Source organism: Budorcas taxicolor, chromosome 15 (assembly GCF_023091745.1).
Source record: "Budorcas taxicolor isolate Tak-1 chromosome 15, Takin1.1, whole genome shotgun sequence".
NCBI classification, from domain to species: Eukaryota; Metazoa; Chordata; class Mammalia; order Artiodactyla; family Bovidae; genus Budorcas; species Budorcas taxicolor.
Window position 1 is genome coordinate 39,933,340 of NC_068924.1, and position 15,773 is coordinate 39,949,112.

The 15,773-nt window shown below is 48.8% G+C and overlaps 1 protein-coding gene across 3 annotated transcripts in view; it reads right to left on the reverse strand.

Annotated features, from left to right (window-relative positions):
- The window catches only part of MICAL2 (microtubule associated monooxygenase, calponin and LIM domain containing 2), a 154,734-nt gene that overhangs the window by 21,170 nt on the left and 117,791 nt on the right, over window positions 1–15,773 (reverse strand). For 2 of the 3 annotated variants that reach the window (XM_052653387.1, XM_052653386.1), the window contains exons 14-18: window positions 14,597–14,796; window positions 13,961–14,067; window positions 5,861–5,929; window positions 1,758–1,901; window positions 158–280 (exon numbers count right to left, since the gene is read on the reverse strand). In XM_052653387.1, coding sequence (XP_052509347.1) covers window positions 158–280; window positions 1,758–1,901; window positions 5,861–5,929; window positions 13,961–14,067; window positions 14,597–14,796 — 643 coding nt within the window. The remainder of the gene's footprint in view (window positions 1–157; window positions 281–1,757; window positions 1,902–5,860; window positions 5,930–13,960; window positions 14,068–14,596; window positions 14,797–15,773) is intronic. The other variant, XM_052653388.1, reaches the window with a different exon arrangement.

Below are 15,773 nucleotides of genomic sequence, written 5' to 3' on the forward strand. Positions count from 1 at the left end.
CTTACCTATAAGGCTGGTAACCTCAAGTTGTATCTGCCTTCCCAGAGAATCTACACTCAGCCCTACGCTGGGTGCAGAGAGAGCCATGGACCCCACCCCTCTGGATCAAAGTCCCCTCTGGCTTCACCAAGACAGCATCCACTGGCAGGAGCCCTACCTGCCTTTTCAGAGGTGGTGATGGGCTGGGTGTGGGCTCCTCCGGCTTGGGGCCGCGAGAGTTAACAGGAGGGTCAGAGGAAGAGCGCAGTGTAGGCTTACCTATCCCTGAGACACGGTGCTCCTGGGAGAAGGAAGGTGAGTCCGAAAGAAAGCAGCCACAGGAAATAGGAAGGAAAAGGTGAGTCAGACTGAGACACTTGGAGGGAGGAGAGGCGAAGAGGCAGGGAAACAGAGTTTGCAGGTGCTGAGCAAGCCCAGGGCTGAGCGCCGGCGAGCTGTGCCCAGCTGGAAACACAAACCCCAGCTCTCTGTCCCTGTTAATAGCTAGTCCCATAGTCCCCTTCCCTAGACAATGTGTGTATCCCCAGGAGGCAGTGCTTTTGGCTCGGACCAGGGCACTGAGCAGGCACTGCCAGAGCCCATGACAGGCCAGGGTGGCTGGTCCCAAAGTCCCTCCTGCCCATTAGACGACAGGGATGCTACAGTCCTTCTGAAGGAAGAGAGCCCTTATCAACACCTGGGGACCGCAAGGGGTCAAGCCTCCAGAAGGGCCAGTTGAGAAAACAATTCAGACAGTTACAAATCTCAGAAAACTCCTTATAATAAAACCTGGCTTCGTGGGGAAGTTCAGTATTTTCAGAAGGGACATGATCTACATCAAGACTAGAAAGATGTTTATGATTGCCTCGGAACCAAATTAACCAAGAGTTAGTCCTTCTCCTGAGAGGGGCCTAATTCTGTCATGTGACGGATATTCTGCGAAGAAAAACTGAACCCGTTGTCCCAAGCTTTTGTAATGTGGCAGTGGTGTCCCCAAGAAATTCAGGGGAGCAAATGAAACCATACAAGTGCACACAAGTCGGAGTCTGACAGAAGAGAGCCGGGTCTGCAGCCTGACCCACAGCGTCTCATCGTCCTCAGCCTTACACAGACCCTGGTCAGACAAACAGCCCTGCCAGCCTGACCCAAGGGAACAAGGGGAGAGGAGCACCAGGGTACACTCAGGAGGTTGGTCTCCATTCCTGTAGGCCCACATGGAGCTAAGACCCATGATTCTGTTTTTTCCCTGGTTTGGACAGGGTTTTAACCATGGACTTAGACGCTCAAACAGTCAGCGTCTCTAAAGCTTCCTCCAGCTGCACCGTCTCAAAGATGACAGCAAACCCAGCCATGGTTGCAAAGCAAAACAAAATCAGGGAAAGGATTTTATCTCCAACGCAGAACAGGCATCAGCAAACTACAGTCCTCGGGCCAAATCCAGCCTGCTGCCTGTGTTTGTAAATAAAGTTTTATTGGCACACCGCCACATGTATTTGTTCACATACTGTTCATGGCTGCCTTCACAGTGACTCAACTCTGCCATTACAGCAGAGCTGAGTCATTGCAAGAGAGATCACATTGACCCTAAAGTCTAAAATACTTGCTATCCGGCCCCTTTTAGGAAAGTCTGACTCCAGATCAAGAAGAAGCTCAAGTCTCCTTTTGAGCCAGGACTGGCTGGCATACCTGAAATCCAGCACTTACCTGACATTTGCTGGCTTCTCAGCAGATTCTGGTCACCAGGAAGGCAAGGTCAGTGGATGTTTGACAGGACTCACCTGCCTCAGGATTGAGGGGTTCCGTGAGCTCTCCTCGAACTTGGCCAGCAGCTGACTTGCCATGGACTTGACTTTGTTCTGATTTCCACCTTCCTTAATGCCCTCTTGATTGGAGCCCAAGCTGTGGCTGGAAAAAGCTGAAGGCTGCAAAGGCCAAATCAGAGCATTGGTTATTGGATCCAGAACCCAGGCATCATGGGGTAGGCCTGGGGGCTCACAACAGGGACGGTTTCCTGAAGAAGGACACCCTCTATGGCCTGAGAAAGTGAGGCAGACAGAGCAGGCAATGCCCAATGGAGACAATGCTCAAAGGTGGGACATGGTTCCCTAAAGGTGGGCACAGCCAGGCTTGGGAGCCAGACAGTTTTTGAATTCTGACTTCTCTAATGTTTCCTCATTTGTAAAATGGGAGCAGTAACCCACCCTCATGTAACTGTTGCAAAAATAAAATAATGAAATGATGAACAGAATAGTTTGCAAACCCATCACATGGCTGACAGGAGGTGAAGAGTAGTGGGGATGAAGGAAGCAAGAGGGGGTGTCAGTGGGGCAAGGCACGGGCACTGAGTGTCCCCTCTCCTCTGCACCCCATGCCCAATGGCAACCAGTCCTGCCCTGCTGTTTCTTTTTTAAAAAAAGTTTAATTTTGAAATGATTTTAGACTGACAGAAAAGTTACAAAGACAGCACAATAGCTCCTGCATAGCACAGACGCAGCTGCACTTTACATTAACGCATGGAATAATCATGGCACTGTTATCAAACCCAAGAAATTCCCACTGGCATGATACCGGTAACAGAACTATGGACTTGATTCAGATTGCACCAGTTTCCCACGGATGTCCTTTTAGGTTCCAGGATGCAATCCAGGATCCCACACTGCATTTAATCATCATGCCTTCTCCACCTCCTCCCATCTGTAACACTTTCTCCATCTTTCTCTGTCTTTCATGACCTTGACAGTGAAGGACACAGGTCAATTATTTTGTACAAAGTCTCTCCATCTGGGTAGGACTGATGGTTGCTCATGATTAGACCAGAGTTAGGGATTTTGAAGAAGGATGTCACAGAGGTGAGGGGTCCTTCTCATTGCTTTGTTTTGGGATACATGATATCAACATGACTTGAAATGGCAACCCACTCCAGTGTTCTTGCCTGGAGAATCCCAGGGACGGGGGAGCCTGGTGGGCTGCCATCTATGGGGTCGCACAGAGTCGGACACGACTGAAGTGACTTAGCAGTTAGCAGTGTTACTGTTTAGAGGCTGACCTTGACTGCTTGGTTATGCTGCTTTACAAAATGGAATTCCATGTAAGATTTTCTTAGCTCATCTGCTAAAAATAAAACATTGAAACTGATTGCTGTCCAGTAAATGTCTGTTCCCTGGTACCATAGATCTGCTCCCATCAGCCTCAGAAATACGAATGGCATTGCCATGTCAAGAGGGCAGTCAGTTTTCCCAAGGAAACAATGCATCTCCCTTACAGGAACAGATGTTCTCAAAACAAAGATATGTTCACTTAGAAGAAATTCATGAAAAGAGATAAGCTATAGTCAATTGTTTTTTTTTTTTAAGATTCCCTAAGTGTAGCAGCCCCATGGGAAACCTGGTATGCACAGCCACTCTGAAAAGCTGGACAAACACAAATCAAAGAGTCACTCCCCACTTCAAAGCGGGAACTGCAACTCTGCATAGCAATCCAGTCTTGAGTGTGAATAGGGCAGTTTACTAGGCTGGTCACTGTTTGTACAGCCCAAAGTAGGCCAGGACAGTGGGTCATGCAGACTGGCCCTTTGCAGACATTCACGTGCTCATGAATCACTTCAAAACCAGATTTGGATTCAGTGGGTCTGGGCGGCGGGGGGGGGGGGGGGGGGGGGGGGGGCGCGGGGCGGGGCTGAGAGTCTGTATTTTTAACCAGTTTCCAGGTGATACTGGTGCCCTGGTTCTTGGCTTACACTTCGAGTAGTAAGAATTCAGAGGAAATTATTGCTTGGTTAAATCTCACTTAAGCAAACAGCTGGCCAAGAAAACAGAGCCATTTCAGAAGAGGCAGGTGCGACCAGATTTCTTCCCACACTGACTCCTGTGCTGCCAGCGACAGAAACAGTACAAACACCCCCTCAAATAAGGCACAGATGAAAGGCCTGAGAAGACTCCCCGCCCCGGGACAAAGTGTATCTGAGGGAAGCTTCTTGGGAGGAGGCGGGAGCAAATCACAGGCGCTTAGAGCTGAGGCAGTGCCCCGGAACTAGAGAATGGGATGTTTCTCAGCCGTCTTCCTGCTCACTGGCTTCCCAAGAGCAACAGCTCTCAATCATATAAATAACAGAAGTTTTTTCCTAAGTTCTATAAATCAAGTACGAATGTATCCTACAAATTATCCCTTGTGCCTTTTAGTTATTGTTTTGGTATCAGCCAGTAGGCTAGCTAAAGCTGGTATTCTCACAATTCAGAGATAGCATCTAGCCTGCTTTTGTGGGATTAGAATGGCTTTTTGGAATGAGGTGTGGGGCTTCCCTGATAGCTCGGTTGGTAAAAAATCTGCCTGCAATGCAGGAGACCCTGGTTCAATTCCTAGGTCGGGAAGATCCGCTGAAGAAGGGATAGGCTACCCACTCCAGTATTCTTGGGCTTCACTTGTGGTTCAGCTGGTAAAGAATCCACCTGCAATGTGGGAGACTTGACTTTGATCCCTGGGTTGGGAAGATTCCCTGGAGAAGGGAAAGGCTACCCACTCCAGTATTCTGGCCTGGAGAATTTCATGGACTGTATAGTCCATGGGGTCGCAAAGAGTTGGACATGACTGAACGACTTTCACTTTCTTTCACTTGGAATGAAGTATATATCTCAGGTCTCTTTAAAGAGCTGCCTGGGGAAGCAAAAACTGGTAAGCTTTTTCTTCTGATCAATTTTTCAGTAGCAGGAGAGAGACTCATGCTTGGCTTTGACAAGTGAAAGTGAAGTCGCTCAGTCGTGTCTGACTCTCTGCGACCCAGTGGACTGTAGCCTACCAGGCTCCTCAGTCCATAGAATTTTCCAGGCAAGAGTACTGGAGTGGGTTGCCATTTCCTTCTCCAGGGGATCTTCCCAACCCAGGGATCAAACCCGGGTCTCCTGCACTACAGGCAGACGCTTTACCGTCTGACAAAGTAAAGGCTACTTTGGCTTTGACAAAGCAGCCTGTAACTTTCTTCTTTCACCAGAAGGTGGCACTTGTGGGTGCTGGGACATTCGCCTTAAAGACTAATGGTACAGAAAACACAAAATGTAGAAATGAGGACTGGGAGAATAGTGGGACTGCTGGTGCCTCTTTCCTACTTACTATTAATAGTGATTATATCTTGATTAACCTAGGTGCCAGAGACCATGATTGGTACGGTGTGTGCATGCATACATGCTTACACATCCTCTTATTTAATCTTTAAGTTAAATTAAACCAAGGAAATGGCAACCCACTCCAGTCTTCTTGCCTGGAGAATCCTGTGGACAGAGGATCCTGGTGGGCTGCCGTCTATGGGGTCGCACAGAGTTGGGCACGACTGAAGCAACTTAGCATGCATGCATGCAATCTTGACCCTGGCACGTAGAGAATCTTGTTATCTGCAGACTGAGAATCTTACTTCTTTTCCAACCTGGACTCCTTTTATTTCTTTTTCTTCTCTGATTGCCATGGCTAGGACTTCTAAAACTATGCTGAATAGTCATGGGGAGAGTGGGCACCTTTGCCTTGTCTCCTGATTTTAGAGGAAATGCTTTCAGTTTTCCACTACTGAGAATAACATTTGCTCTGGGTTTGTTGTGGCCTTTATCATGTTGAGGTATGTTCCTCCTTTGCCTACTATTTAATCTTTGAAAATTCTGCAAAATATCCTACATTTCAAATGCATCATCTGTGTTTTACAGACATGAGCCACACCCTGGGAGAGTGACATAGCTAGTGACCAGACCTGACTGTTTGCCCATCGAGCTAAGCTTGGAACCCAGTGGTTCATGAGAGGAAAGAAAGAAGGGCAGGGTGACTGCCTCGGTCAGGCGCTGGGCTGTGGCCACTGGCTGTCAGGAAACAGGCCTCTGTGTGAACCGACAGTGAGCACACGAACCTCGTCCAGGTTGTTGAAGCCCTTCCGCCTCCGCTTGTTCATGTCATTCTCTTCGGTTCGACTGTCCACCTGTGATGGCCAAGAAAGTGTGGTGAGCTCAGGGCTGGTCAAGGGCTGCGGTGCCAGCACTGGGGATGCAACCCTGCCCGCAACAGCTGCCAGCTCAGGAACTGAGGGGATGACATTACCCTGCACCGTGACAAACGCTCTCAGCTCTGTTCAGGCACAGCGGAGGGAGCCTCCCTCCGTCTCAGGAGCCAGGGGTTCTGTCCGAAGAGAGTGGGAATACAGATCCCCAAAGCATGCCGAAATATCCCAAAGCACAAAGAATCCCTGTGACACGGGCAGGGATTGTCTCCTTGTCAGTGACCTTGGACTCAGAGCCATCACAGCCAGGCCTGCTGATGCTGCCCTGAGGATATCACCTCCTGTGAAGAGGTGCCACTGGCTCCCCTCACAGGCACGGATTCTCAGGACTCAGATCAGCTGTCCAGGAATTTGATGGCAAATTACTTCAGCCATTCAGTCCCACTGCAGCTACTGGTAAATGATACTGTGTTAACTTCAAAGCAGCATCAGATATGGCATGAAAACTGGTGACCGTATAGCTCAGTTTTCCTAGGACATTTTGATGTACTATTTTTCCCCCCAGGCATAATCAGGAATAATGCCCACTTTTTTTTTTAAGATTTTTTTTTTTTTTTGGTTATGGACTATTTAAAAAGTCTTTATTGAATTCATTACAATATTGCTTCTGTTCTATGTTTTGGTGTTTTGGCTGCGAGGCATATGGGATCTTGGCTCCCCAAGCAGGGATCAAACCTGGCCCCTCTCACTAGAAGTCAAAGTCTTAACCACTGACCACCAGGGAAGTCCCTCATTCTCAAAAGTACCCTGGTTTAGACAACAGATTGCATGGCTGTCCTATTGATAACCCCTTACAGTCGACTCTCTGCTTCCCAGATCTGGACATTTAAATCCAGAGACCCCCTTCTACCTCAGCCCATTGCATGATGCCTGCAAGGGCCACCCAAGGGCACACCTGTGGTCTGGCTTTTCTACTTAAGGGAAGCAGTGGGACTGCACAAGTTGAGCTGATGCTACAAGCTGGGATGGGGCTGCAGGCTGGATTTAGTGCCTCCCCCTACCCCCAACCCTCTCCTTGACACTGGGGTTAGACCTCCAGCTGGGACCTTCCCCATATGGCCAGCTCACTGAGGACCATGGAGCCATCCCCAGTGACGACGCCTCTCTCCCCATGGGAGACTCCGACCCCCTCAGCAGGTCCCTCGCATAACAAAGTGTGAAGAGTGTGTTACCCATGGACTGTAGCCCGCCAGGCTTCTCTGTCCATGGGATTTCCCAGGCAAGAATACTGGAGTGGGTTGCCATTTCTTTCTCCAGGGGATCTTCCTGACCCAAGGGTCAAACCCTTGTCTCCTACATCTCCTGCATTGGCAGGTGGATTCTTTATCGTCTGAGCCAGAGAAGGCCAGATTAAATCCCAGCCTCTGTTCACACTGGATGCAGCTGAAATGGCTGGCCTCTCTCTCCCTCAAACCCAGGCTGCAGCCCAATCCCCACCACACATCCTCACCTTGCCCCATCCCAGAGGACCCTTTCCCTCCGGGATGTTATAAATCAACAGGAATGATCAGAGCCCTCAGCACGCAGTCTGGTCTGTACCCACTTGCTCTCACAGGCAAGCACCTGCTCCCCCTGCTCATACACTCCCCACCACCTCTGCCCCTCCTCCTATTTACCAGCAACTTAAAAAAATTTTTAAACAAGATCAACTGCAGTTTAGTCATTGATATTTGTTCAAGAATGTGACCCTTCCCTTGCTCAGGCAGCACAAAACAACAGATCAAAGGGCCTCACCTTCCCTTCAACATTTCCCTCAGCTTCTAACAAATCATTTTTCTGTGAATGGAAATAATTTCAACCCAAATGTTTGGGCAAACACCAAGAGAAACAGATGATCTTATTTATAGCGTCGGGTTCCAGAGGCCTAGGCTGTTTAGGCGCCCGGCTCCACAGCCTGTGAGTGCTGCACTGGCCCCGAGACAAGCTTGTGAAAGTACAGGGTGTCCTCCCCACAAGAACACTCAGGCATCATAGAGTTTTTCTGGTTTCCACCTTTAATGAGGACTTGCTCTTTCCTTCAAAGAGCAACATATCTTACTCTCTGGGTGTGATTGGTCCAACAATCAGAGCCTGCATGGATCCATACTCAGTACATTAGTGGCAAGTACACAAAAAACATTCCTGGGGGGAGTGTACCCAGCAGCAGGACCTAAGAAGACCCCCGAATCTTTCGGGGGGAGAGAGGAAGTGGGTGGGGGCAACCTCAGTTTCTCTGATTCAGCCTGACCCAACAGGACAATAAAATGCAGTCTATATGGAAAGGTTAGCCACACACAGACCCAAAGGGTCTCTGCTCTTCCATATGGATTTATCGTGAAAGCACTTATGCTCAACCAAGAGCCAAGTTAAAACACAACGCTTGAGAAAATACCAACCTGGAATTTTATCTAATTTTTCTTATCTGTACATCTCTATCAAGGAGCCAAAAAAATGCCTCCATATCCCCCTCCTTGAACTCTATTTTGCACCATAGAGAACTGGGGTACAAGGAGGAAGAAGGTGGTTATTGTGCCAAGAGGCAGCATGAGATTAAACAAATAATTTGCTTCTGCTTCCTTTTCCCATAAATTTCTTCTGTCCTGTCACCCTAAGACACTTTCTTATCATGACTTCCCAATGATTTGGAGGAGTCTATATATCAAAAGACATTTACTAAACTACTTGGTGATCTCCATTTAACAAAACAGACATATATCTACCAAGCTCATCATTTATTTGATCAGCATAAATATTTTTGTTCCCATACTACCTGACTTAAGTTGATTTTAGCCCCAAACCAACCAACTTTATAGTTAGTTAGCCGATGAGCCCTAACCCTGGAGAAATTCAGACCAAGGTCATAGGAAGAGAGACTGGCCATTGTAGGCAGTGGCCTGACTGAGAGTACAGTGGCCACCATGATATTTAGAAAGATGGCCAGTGATACTGGCAAGAGAGCTCGTCCCTCTGTGGCAGAGCAGCAAGGAGCCATGGGTTCAAGTTCTGACCTGAATTCCTTTCCAGCTAAGTGAGCTTAGGAAAATTACCCAACTTTTCTGACTTTAGTTTCCTCACCTCTAGGATCCTATACTGTCTCTGTCATAAATAAGCTATTGTAAGGATGAATATAATCGTGTGTATAAGACAGTTCTTCTATGTAGCACTGGATAAGTGTTAGATGTTTGAAGTTAGGTCAGTGTTACTCATGGAATTAGAAAATCTGAATTCTAGTCTGGCTTTGACATTTACCCACCTATATGGCATCACAATATAATCGCCCTAAGACCAAGTTTCCCCATCTCTAAAACTGGGATAAGAATATGTCCCTTGACTTCCTCAAAGCTAACAAGAGCAAATGAGCTATCTACAGCTCTGCTGTGTTCACGTACAACGCTGGATCCGTCATGGCTGCAGTACACACGCCAGTGGTCAACCCAGCTAGTTCTACCCTTTTCAGAAAATGAGCATCTTTGTTTAGTCAGTACTCCTAAAGGACAGGTTGGGGACCATCATGTACAGAACCCTTTCTATGTGCCAGAGAAGGAGATCAGATCTGCAGCTCACACTGGTTCAACACTGTCTTGACAGCAATGCAATGTTTGTTATTATGTCACATTTTCCACCCAAGCAAAGAAACTTCGAGAGGTTCAAACATGTGTAGTTGTCGGCCTGGCTTTAAAGTGCGTCTTCATTCTATAAGTCAGTGCAGAATGCCAGGCTATGGTAACACAGAGGACAGCAGTGATTACTGTCCACAGACAGCTGCAGACCACGGATGCCCAGGGTGGTGTGGGGGTGTGCACGCTGCTCAAGGCCTACACTGGCCACGCAGGCAGCGTCAGGACTCAGGGCTCTTGACTCCCTAAGCTGTCTTCAAGTCTGAACTGAGAAGTGTGAAAAACCTAGTGGGAGTTTTGGCTGCTGGGTGGGTGGTTCTGTGAGCACAGCTGGAGAAGGGGAGTGAAAGGAACTTAGGAAGTTGCACTGGAAGGTCAGCTCCTTCTGGCAGGGACCTTGGCCCTCTTGTTCATTGCTGTGCCCCAGCAATGAGAACTTGGCATAAAATGGGGACTTAGTAAATCTTGGTTGAATGAATGGGCGGATGGAGGAGGGACTTTCTTTCATAATGGTCCCTGAATCTTTGGAAAGTGTCTGTGGAGGAGGGTCAAGGAGAAGGGTTAGAAGGGCCCCTCCCACCCCCGGCTCAGACCAGACCCTGATCTGAGTCATGCTTTGTGAACCCCACTCTAACAGGGACCAGCGGTAGAGGAGGACCTGGGTCAGAATCAGCCAGCAAACCAGGATAAATCCTAGGGCCACTGACCTGGCTTCTAGGATGGGATTTCCAGGGACAAATGACAAGTTCTGTGTTGCTTTGTCCCTCAAGGAATGGGCTCAGAATGGGAAAAACAAAGACCAAACACTTTGACTATGTCTGTCGTATGTATTGTGATTGAAGAGGCCGTAAATCCAGGCATTACCTATGTGCGGTCAGATGAGAAAAGCATAGACAGGTAGTGTGTGCATGTGTATATACACACCCATGTGCACACACAGGATAGAGATCACATATGTGTGTTCAGATTTCACCTGGGAGTATGGTGACAAGTATGTGTACACACCCACATGCACACATAGGACAGAGACCACATATGTGTGAGCACGGAGACAAGAGCTCTGGGTCTCTCCAGGAGCTGCCCCACACCACTGGGCTGCTAGACGCTGATCGGGACCGAGGCAGATCTGCAGAAGTGGACCAAGGGCCTTTTAGGAGAAAGCAGAACCCGCTACTCTTCTTCTCCCCAGGGGTGGGCCATCCAGGCTTCAGAGACAACCAGCCCCGGGCGGTTACCACTCACCAGAGGTACAGCCCTCTTCGCACTGGATGGGAAAGTCATTCTCTCTAAAATAAGTTCCTGGATGGAGCAAAAGCCTTTGGTTTTGCCCAAAGTTGTTGTCTTTTGCTGGAATTTGGATATTCTCAGGAAAACAAGATTAGGGAGGAAAGAAGAATTCAACACCAACATCAAAAACCAGGAGGGAGAGAGAGTGTTAGCCTGGCTCAGGAGAGAAATAAAGAGCCCACTTCAGATTAAGACACCACATGTGAACAAACGTGGGCTGCTCAATCCCTGTATCAAGATGCTCCTCTGAAGTTAGTGAGGAGCAAGGACGGGCAGGGTGGGATGAGGGTGGGGGAGGGGAATACAGATGCACCTATACATACAGATTGTGTGTTCGAGCCCTGGTGTAGAAAATCTCGCAGGAACAGCCTAGCCTGCATCTCCAGTCCGTAAGGACACATGTACCAGGGCAGTGAAGACAGCGTGTTTAATTGCACTGACATCTTCTGGGTGTAACTGTGGGGGAGCCCCCTGTGTAGGTACAGTATTCAGTCACCTGTGTAGACCTCCGCTGTGTGTTCAGCGGCAACCTGGAGTGGACTCAGTACCCCTGGCTTGTGAGATAAAAGACCAAAGAGCATTGCAAACAGATATCTCCAAGCCAAAAGAGGATCCAGACCTATGACACAAGATAAAAAGGGGAGAAGGTACTTTGCATGTGGCCTGACCATTGCACTGGAGTTGAATGGCAGACAGTATACGCTGAGGTGTTTCAGTACCAGGGCAGAATGTGACTCAGTGGCCTTATAAACCCACCAACCCCCCTAGAGGAAGCATCCAATCAGTTTGAGGAGAAAGGGCGGGACAACAAATACCCTCAGCAGGCACTTACTTCAATGACCTGACCTCCCTACCTATCTGAGGAGCAGGACAAACTTCAGATGTTAAATGGGGCCGTGGGAGGGAATCAGATGTGTGGATTTCAACTGCTCTCAAGATGCATGCACAGCCAAGGAGCACACCCTGGACATGGGCCAAAACCAGCCAGGGCTGGGCCAGGCAGAGCCCACGCATCCCCACTGCATTTGCGCCCAGAGCCAGGGCAAAGTGGAGCAAGGCTCCAGCAAGCCCTCAGAGAGCCTGGCTGACGGCCGACTTTTGACCATTCCCACCTTCTGAGCCAGAGTTGGCCAGGCTGTTTCAATTCGGTCACTCTGTAAACAGAGGTGTGGTGAGTGAAAGGTTTAAACATTCCTCTCCAGTTCCCAGTTGTGGGCTAAGTGGTTGGAGAAATCTGGTGAACAGAGAAGAGTGGTAAGTGTCTGGCTCAGAGAGCTTCCAGAGAGACTGCACTGGCGTGTCTGCAATGGAGTAGCCCAAAGTGGGGGTCCTCGGTCATCAGAGGAAAAGCAGCTGGGCTGGGCTGGGGCAAGCTGATGACTGGGCTCCAGAAAACATCTTTCACTCAGTGAGATGTTTGGTGGGTTACGGTGCCTCCCACAGAGCCTCTGAGTGGGGTGGCTCGGGGAGCAGAGGGGGACAGACCAGTGGGGTACAGCTGCTCTGCTTACACCTGAGCTGACCCGCTCACCCTGCTTCCCCAGACCCCCAACTTGTCCCCTCCTACCAACAGGGCCTGCAGAGGACTAAGTACCGGCTCCTGCAGTCAGCACAGCCATCGCTACATTCCAGGGAGCACAGCCCGCAGCGGAAAAAGTGACCACTGATCACACAGCCCAGGGAAAGAGAGGAGGCCACACGGCCTGAGGTCCACCCTGGGCAGAGGGGCCGGCAGGACAAGGCGTGACTGGCCAGCAGTCAAGAGCCTGTCGGCGATCCAGAGACACGGAGATGCGTGCAGAGGCCTGCGGTCCTCTGCTGAGTGAGGGTGGGGGAAGGTAAGCTCAGCGCACACCCTTGCAGCCTAATGTCTCTGAGTCCCCATGTTTTATCTATAAAATGGGCACGTCAATCAAAGCAACTTGTATTATACCTTCCATGGATATGCAGCCATTCATATAAAATTATAATTTCTTGGACTCCCTGGTGGTACAGTGGAGAAGAGTCTGCCTACCAGTGTAGGAGACACAGGTTCGACCCCTGGTCTGGGAAGATTCCACGTGCTGCAGAGCAGCTAAGCCTGTGCCCCGCAGCTACTGAGTCCTCACGGTCTAGAGTCCATGCTCCGCGACAAGAGGAGCCTGAGGGCCATGACAAACAGCACCACAGCCCCGCTCTCCGCAGCTGGAGAAGGTCCACGGGCAGTGATGACGACGCAGCACAACCCAAATAAGACAAATACCTTTGAAAAACTAATTTCTCACTAGGCCTGCGGGTTTCCAAACTATGTACCAAAGCACCCCCAAGGGACCATAGTGAATTCACAGAGGAGCTGCAGGATATTTTAAATTTTCTAGGGAAGCATGGTGATGCTTGTCACATACCTTGCAAAACACGCCTACCAAGTTATTATATTTGGATGTAAATACTTAACAAATGAAACTTTCAGGTATTTCTTTTGATCTGGGAACAGTGTGAAAAAAGTGACTAAGACGTGAAAGGTGCCACCGAGTCAGGAAAGTTTGGGAACCTCTTTATTAGGCTCTGAACTCCTCAAAGGCAACGGGCCACTTATTAATCATCTCTGTATATCTGTTCCCCTCAAAAACTAACAAAACTTTCAGCTTTAAAGTTGGCATGAAGTAGGGCCCAATAGACATTTGTTGAATGAATGAACTAAAAAACAAAAAAGAATAGAACAGAATGTGTAAATGTAGCCTCTTCATCCACCTCTGCTACTAAAGGGCCATCATGTTCCTGATCTAAACCGCTTAGCAAAGTGAGATATCATCTCCTCCTCCCTGCTTAGGAGGCAGAGCTAATCTGCTGTACTTTTAAAAATACTCACTGGCATGTCCTCTTCACTCTCTACCCTGCCCTTCCTATAACCACACTGAAAGCTTTGAAGCTGGCTACACGGTGCAAGGGAAGTTGACTGAGTCCTACTCATATCTTCCATGAGTGTGCAATCTGTGTAATTTATCAGCACAGACCCAGCCTGTGGCATTTCCCTTCCCCTCACCCCATCCACGTGCAAAGAGAGATTAAACCACCCCAGACTGAAACTTACTCGCGGAGTCCTCTTCCTCGGAAACGTGAGGTTGAGATAATGATGAGGAATGGATGACTTGGCCAAGCCGAGGTCGGCGTTCTCTTCATAGTTTTTACGCCAATAATCTGTTAGGAAGTAAAAGTAAGACTGAGATTCGGATCCTGCCACTGCTCCCCCAGTGTTCAGGGGGTGTCACTGAGACAAAGTCCCTCCAAAGTAACTCCCTCATCCCCAACTGAAGCTGCCAGTGGCCTGTGTAGGGAGCTTGTGCCACTCTGTCAGTGACCTCCCAGTGACGAGGGCAGGTGCAGACCAGCCCCATGTGACACCTGCCACACAGGACCCACTTATATACACAGAAAGTGTTAGTCGCTCAGTTGTGTCCGACTCTTTGCGACCCCATGGACTGTAGCCTGCCAGGCTCCTCCCATTCATGGTATTTCCCAGGCGAGAACACTGGAGTGGGTTGCCATTCCCTTCTCCTGGGGAATAGAACCCGGGCACAGGGTCCACCCCTATTTAGGCTCAAAGGCAAAGGGAGGGGAGGGGTCAGCCCCAGAACAGAGGCCACCAGTGTGAAGAGCAGCAAGATGTAGGTGCAAAGCAGAGATGGCTCAGGGGCAGGGAAAGCCTTGTCCGAAAGCAGGTCCTTACCCACAGGCCTCAGAGGGGTGCCCCGGAAGAGCTCGTAGAACTTGGAGAGGTACATGACCATACTGAGCTTGTCGGGCTCCTGGGCCGATGCCATCTCTTTGCCTGTGGTCACTGGGGGGATGCCAAACTCACGCTCTGCCACGTCAAATGCCAGCTGGTTGTTCTCCACAGCGTCGTCTTCGTTCAAAGAGTCAAAGTTGCTGGAGAAACAGAATGAAGTGAAGTTCAGGGAGAGGATGGAGAGGGGTGAAGAGCTGAACAACCTCAGCCGTAAAGAGCACTGCAGGGGACACTGTTCCTGCTCGGGTCCCTCCATCACCACCCCCGACCCCTTAGCAGGGCTCAGCCAGAAGATGTAGACCCCGTTCTCACTCAGGGAGGGACCAAATCAGATCTGGGCCATGAGAATGTCACTGGGCTGAAAACATAAGAAAATGATTGGAAAATCTATGAGCTATTTTATTTTTAAGTAGTTCCCTTATATTCTTTTCCTTTTAATTACAAAACTAATATGAGCTTCTTGTAAATAAAAGAATCAAGTTATATAAAGTAACAAGCGAGAGTCCTGTCCCCTTCTTGAGGCAACTTCACTTCTTAAAGGTACCAGTTGGGAACCTTTACTAGGTTGCCATCCAGCCTTCTGGACAAATTTGCTCATGGGTGTGAGGTTATACTGCAGTTGATTTTAAAACAACAGAATAGACATATAGTGCTTTTGACATCATAAAGCATTTCCACAAACATAATCCAAACTTCCTAATGACCTTGCTATTATTCCCAATTTATAGATAAAGAAGCAAACTCAGAGAAGATAAGGGGCCTGCCCAACAGTATACAGCTAACAGATCTGGGTCTCAAATCTAATTCTTTAGGCTGTAAAACCTCAAACCGGTCCCCAGAATTAAGTCTTGCCTCTAAGTCTTCTCTTGAGGCTAAAACTTGAAGATGCAAATGCTCAAGTTTCCCAAAAGAAGAGAGTTTGGAATATAAGTGCAATCAGTTCGTGAATCTGAGCCACTTTAGCTCCTCACAGATCAGACAAGCTGCAGGCAGAGTAACCAGGTTAAAGGGAAGAGAACAAACTGAAGAAAAAACTCAAATCCAAAGTATGCGGAGAGAATACTGAACCAAGGGTTCTGCACGTAGAACAGCCCTGGGCTCCCTTGTCTCCAGGGTC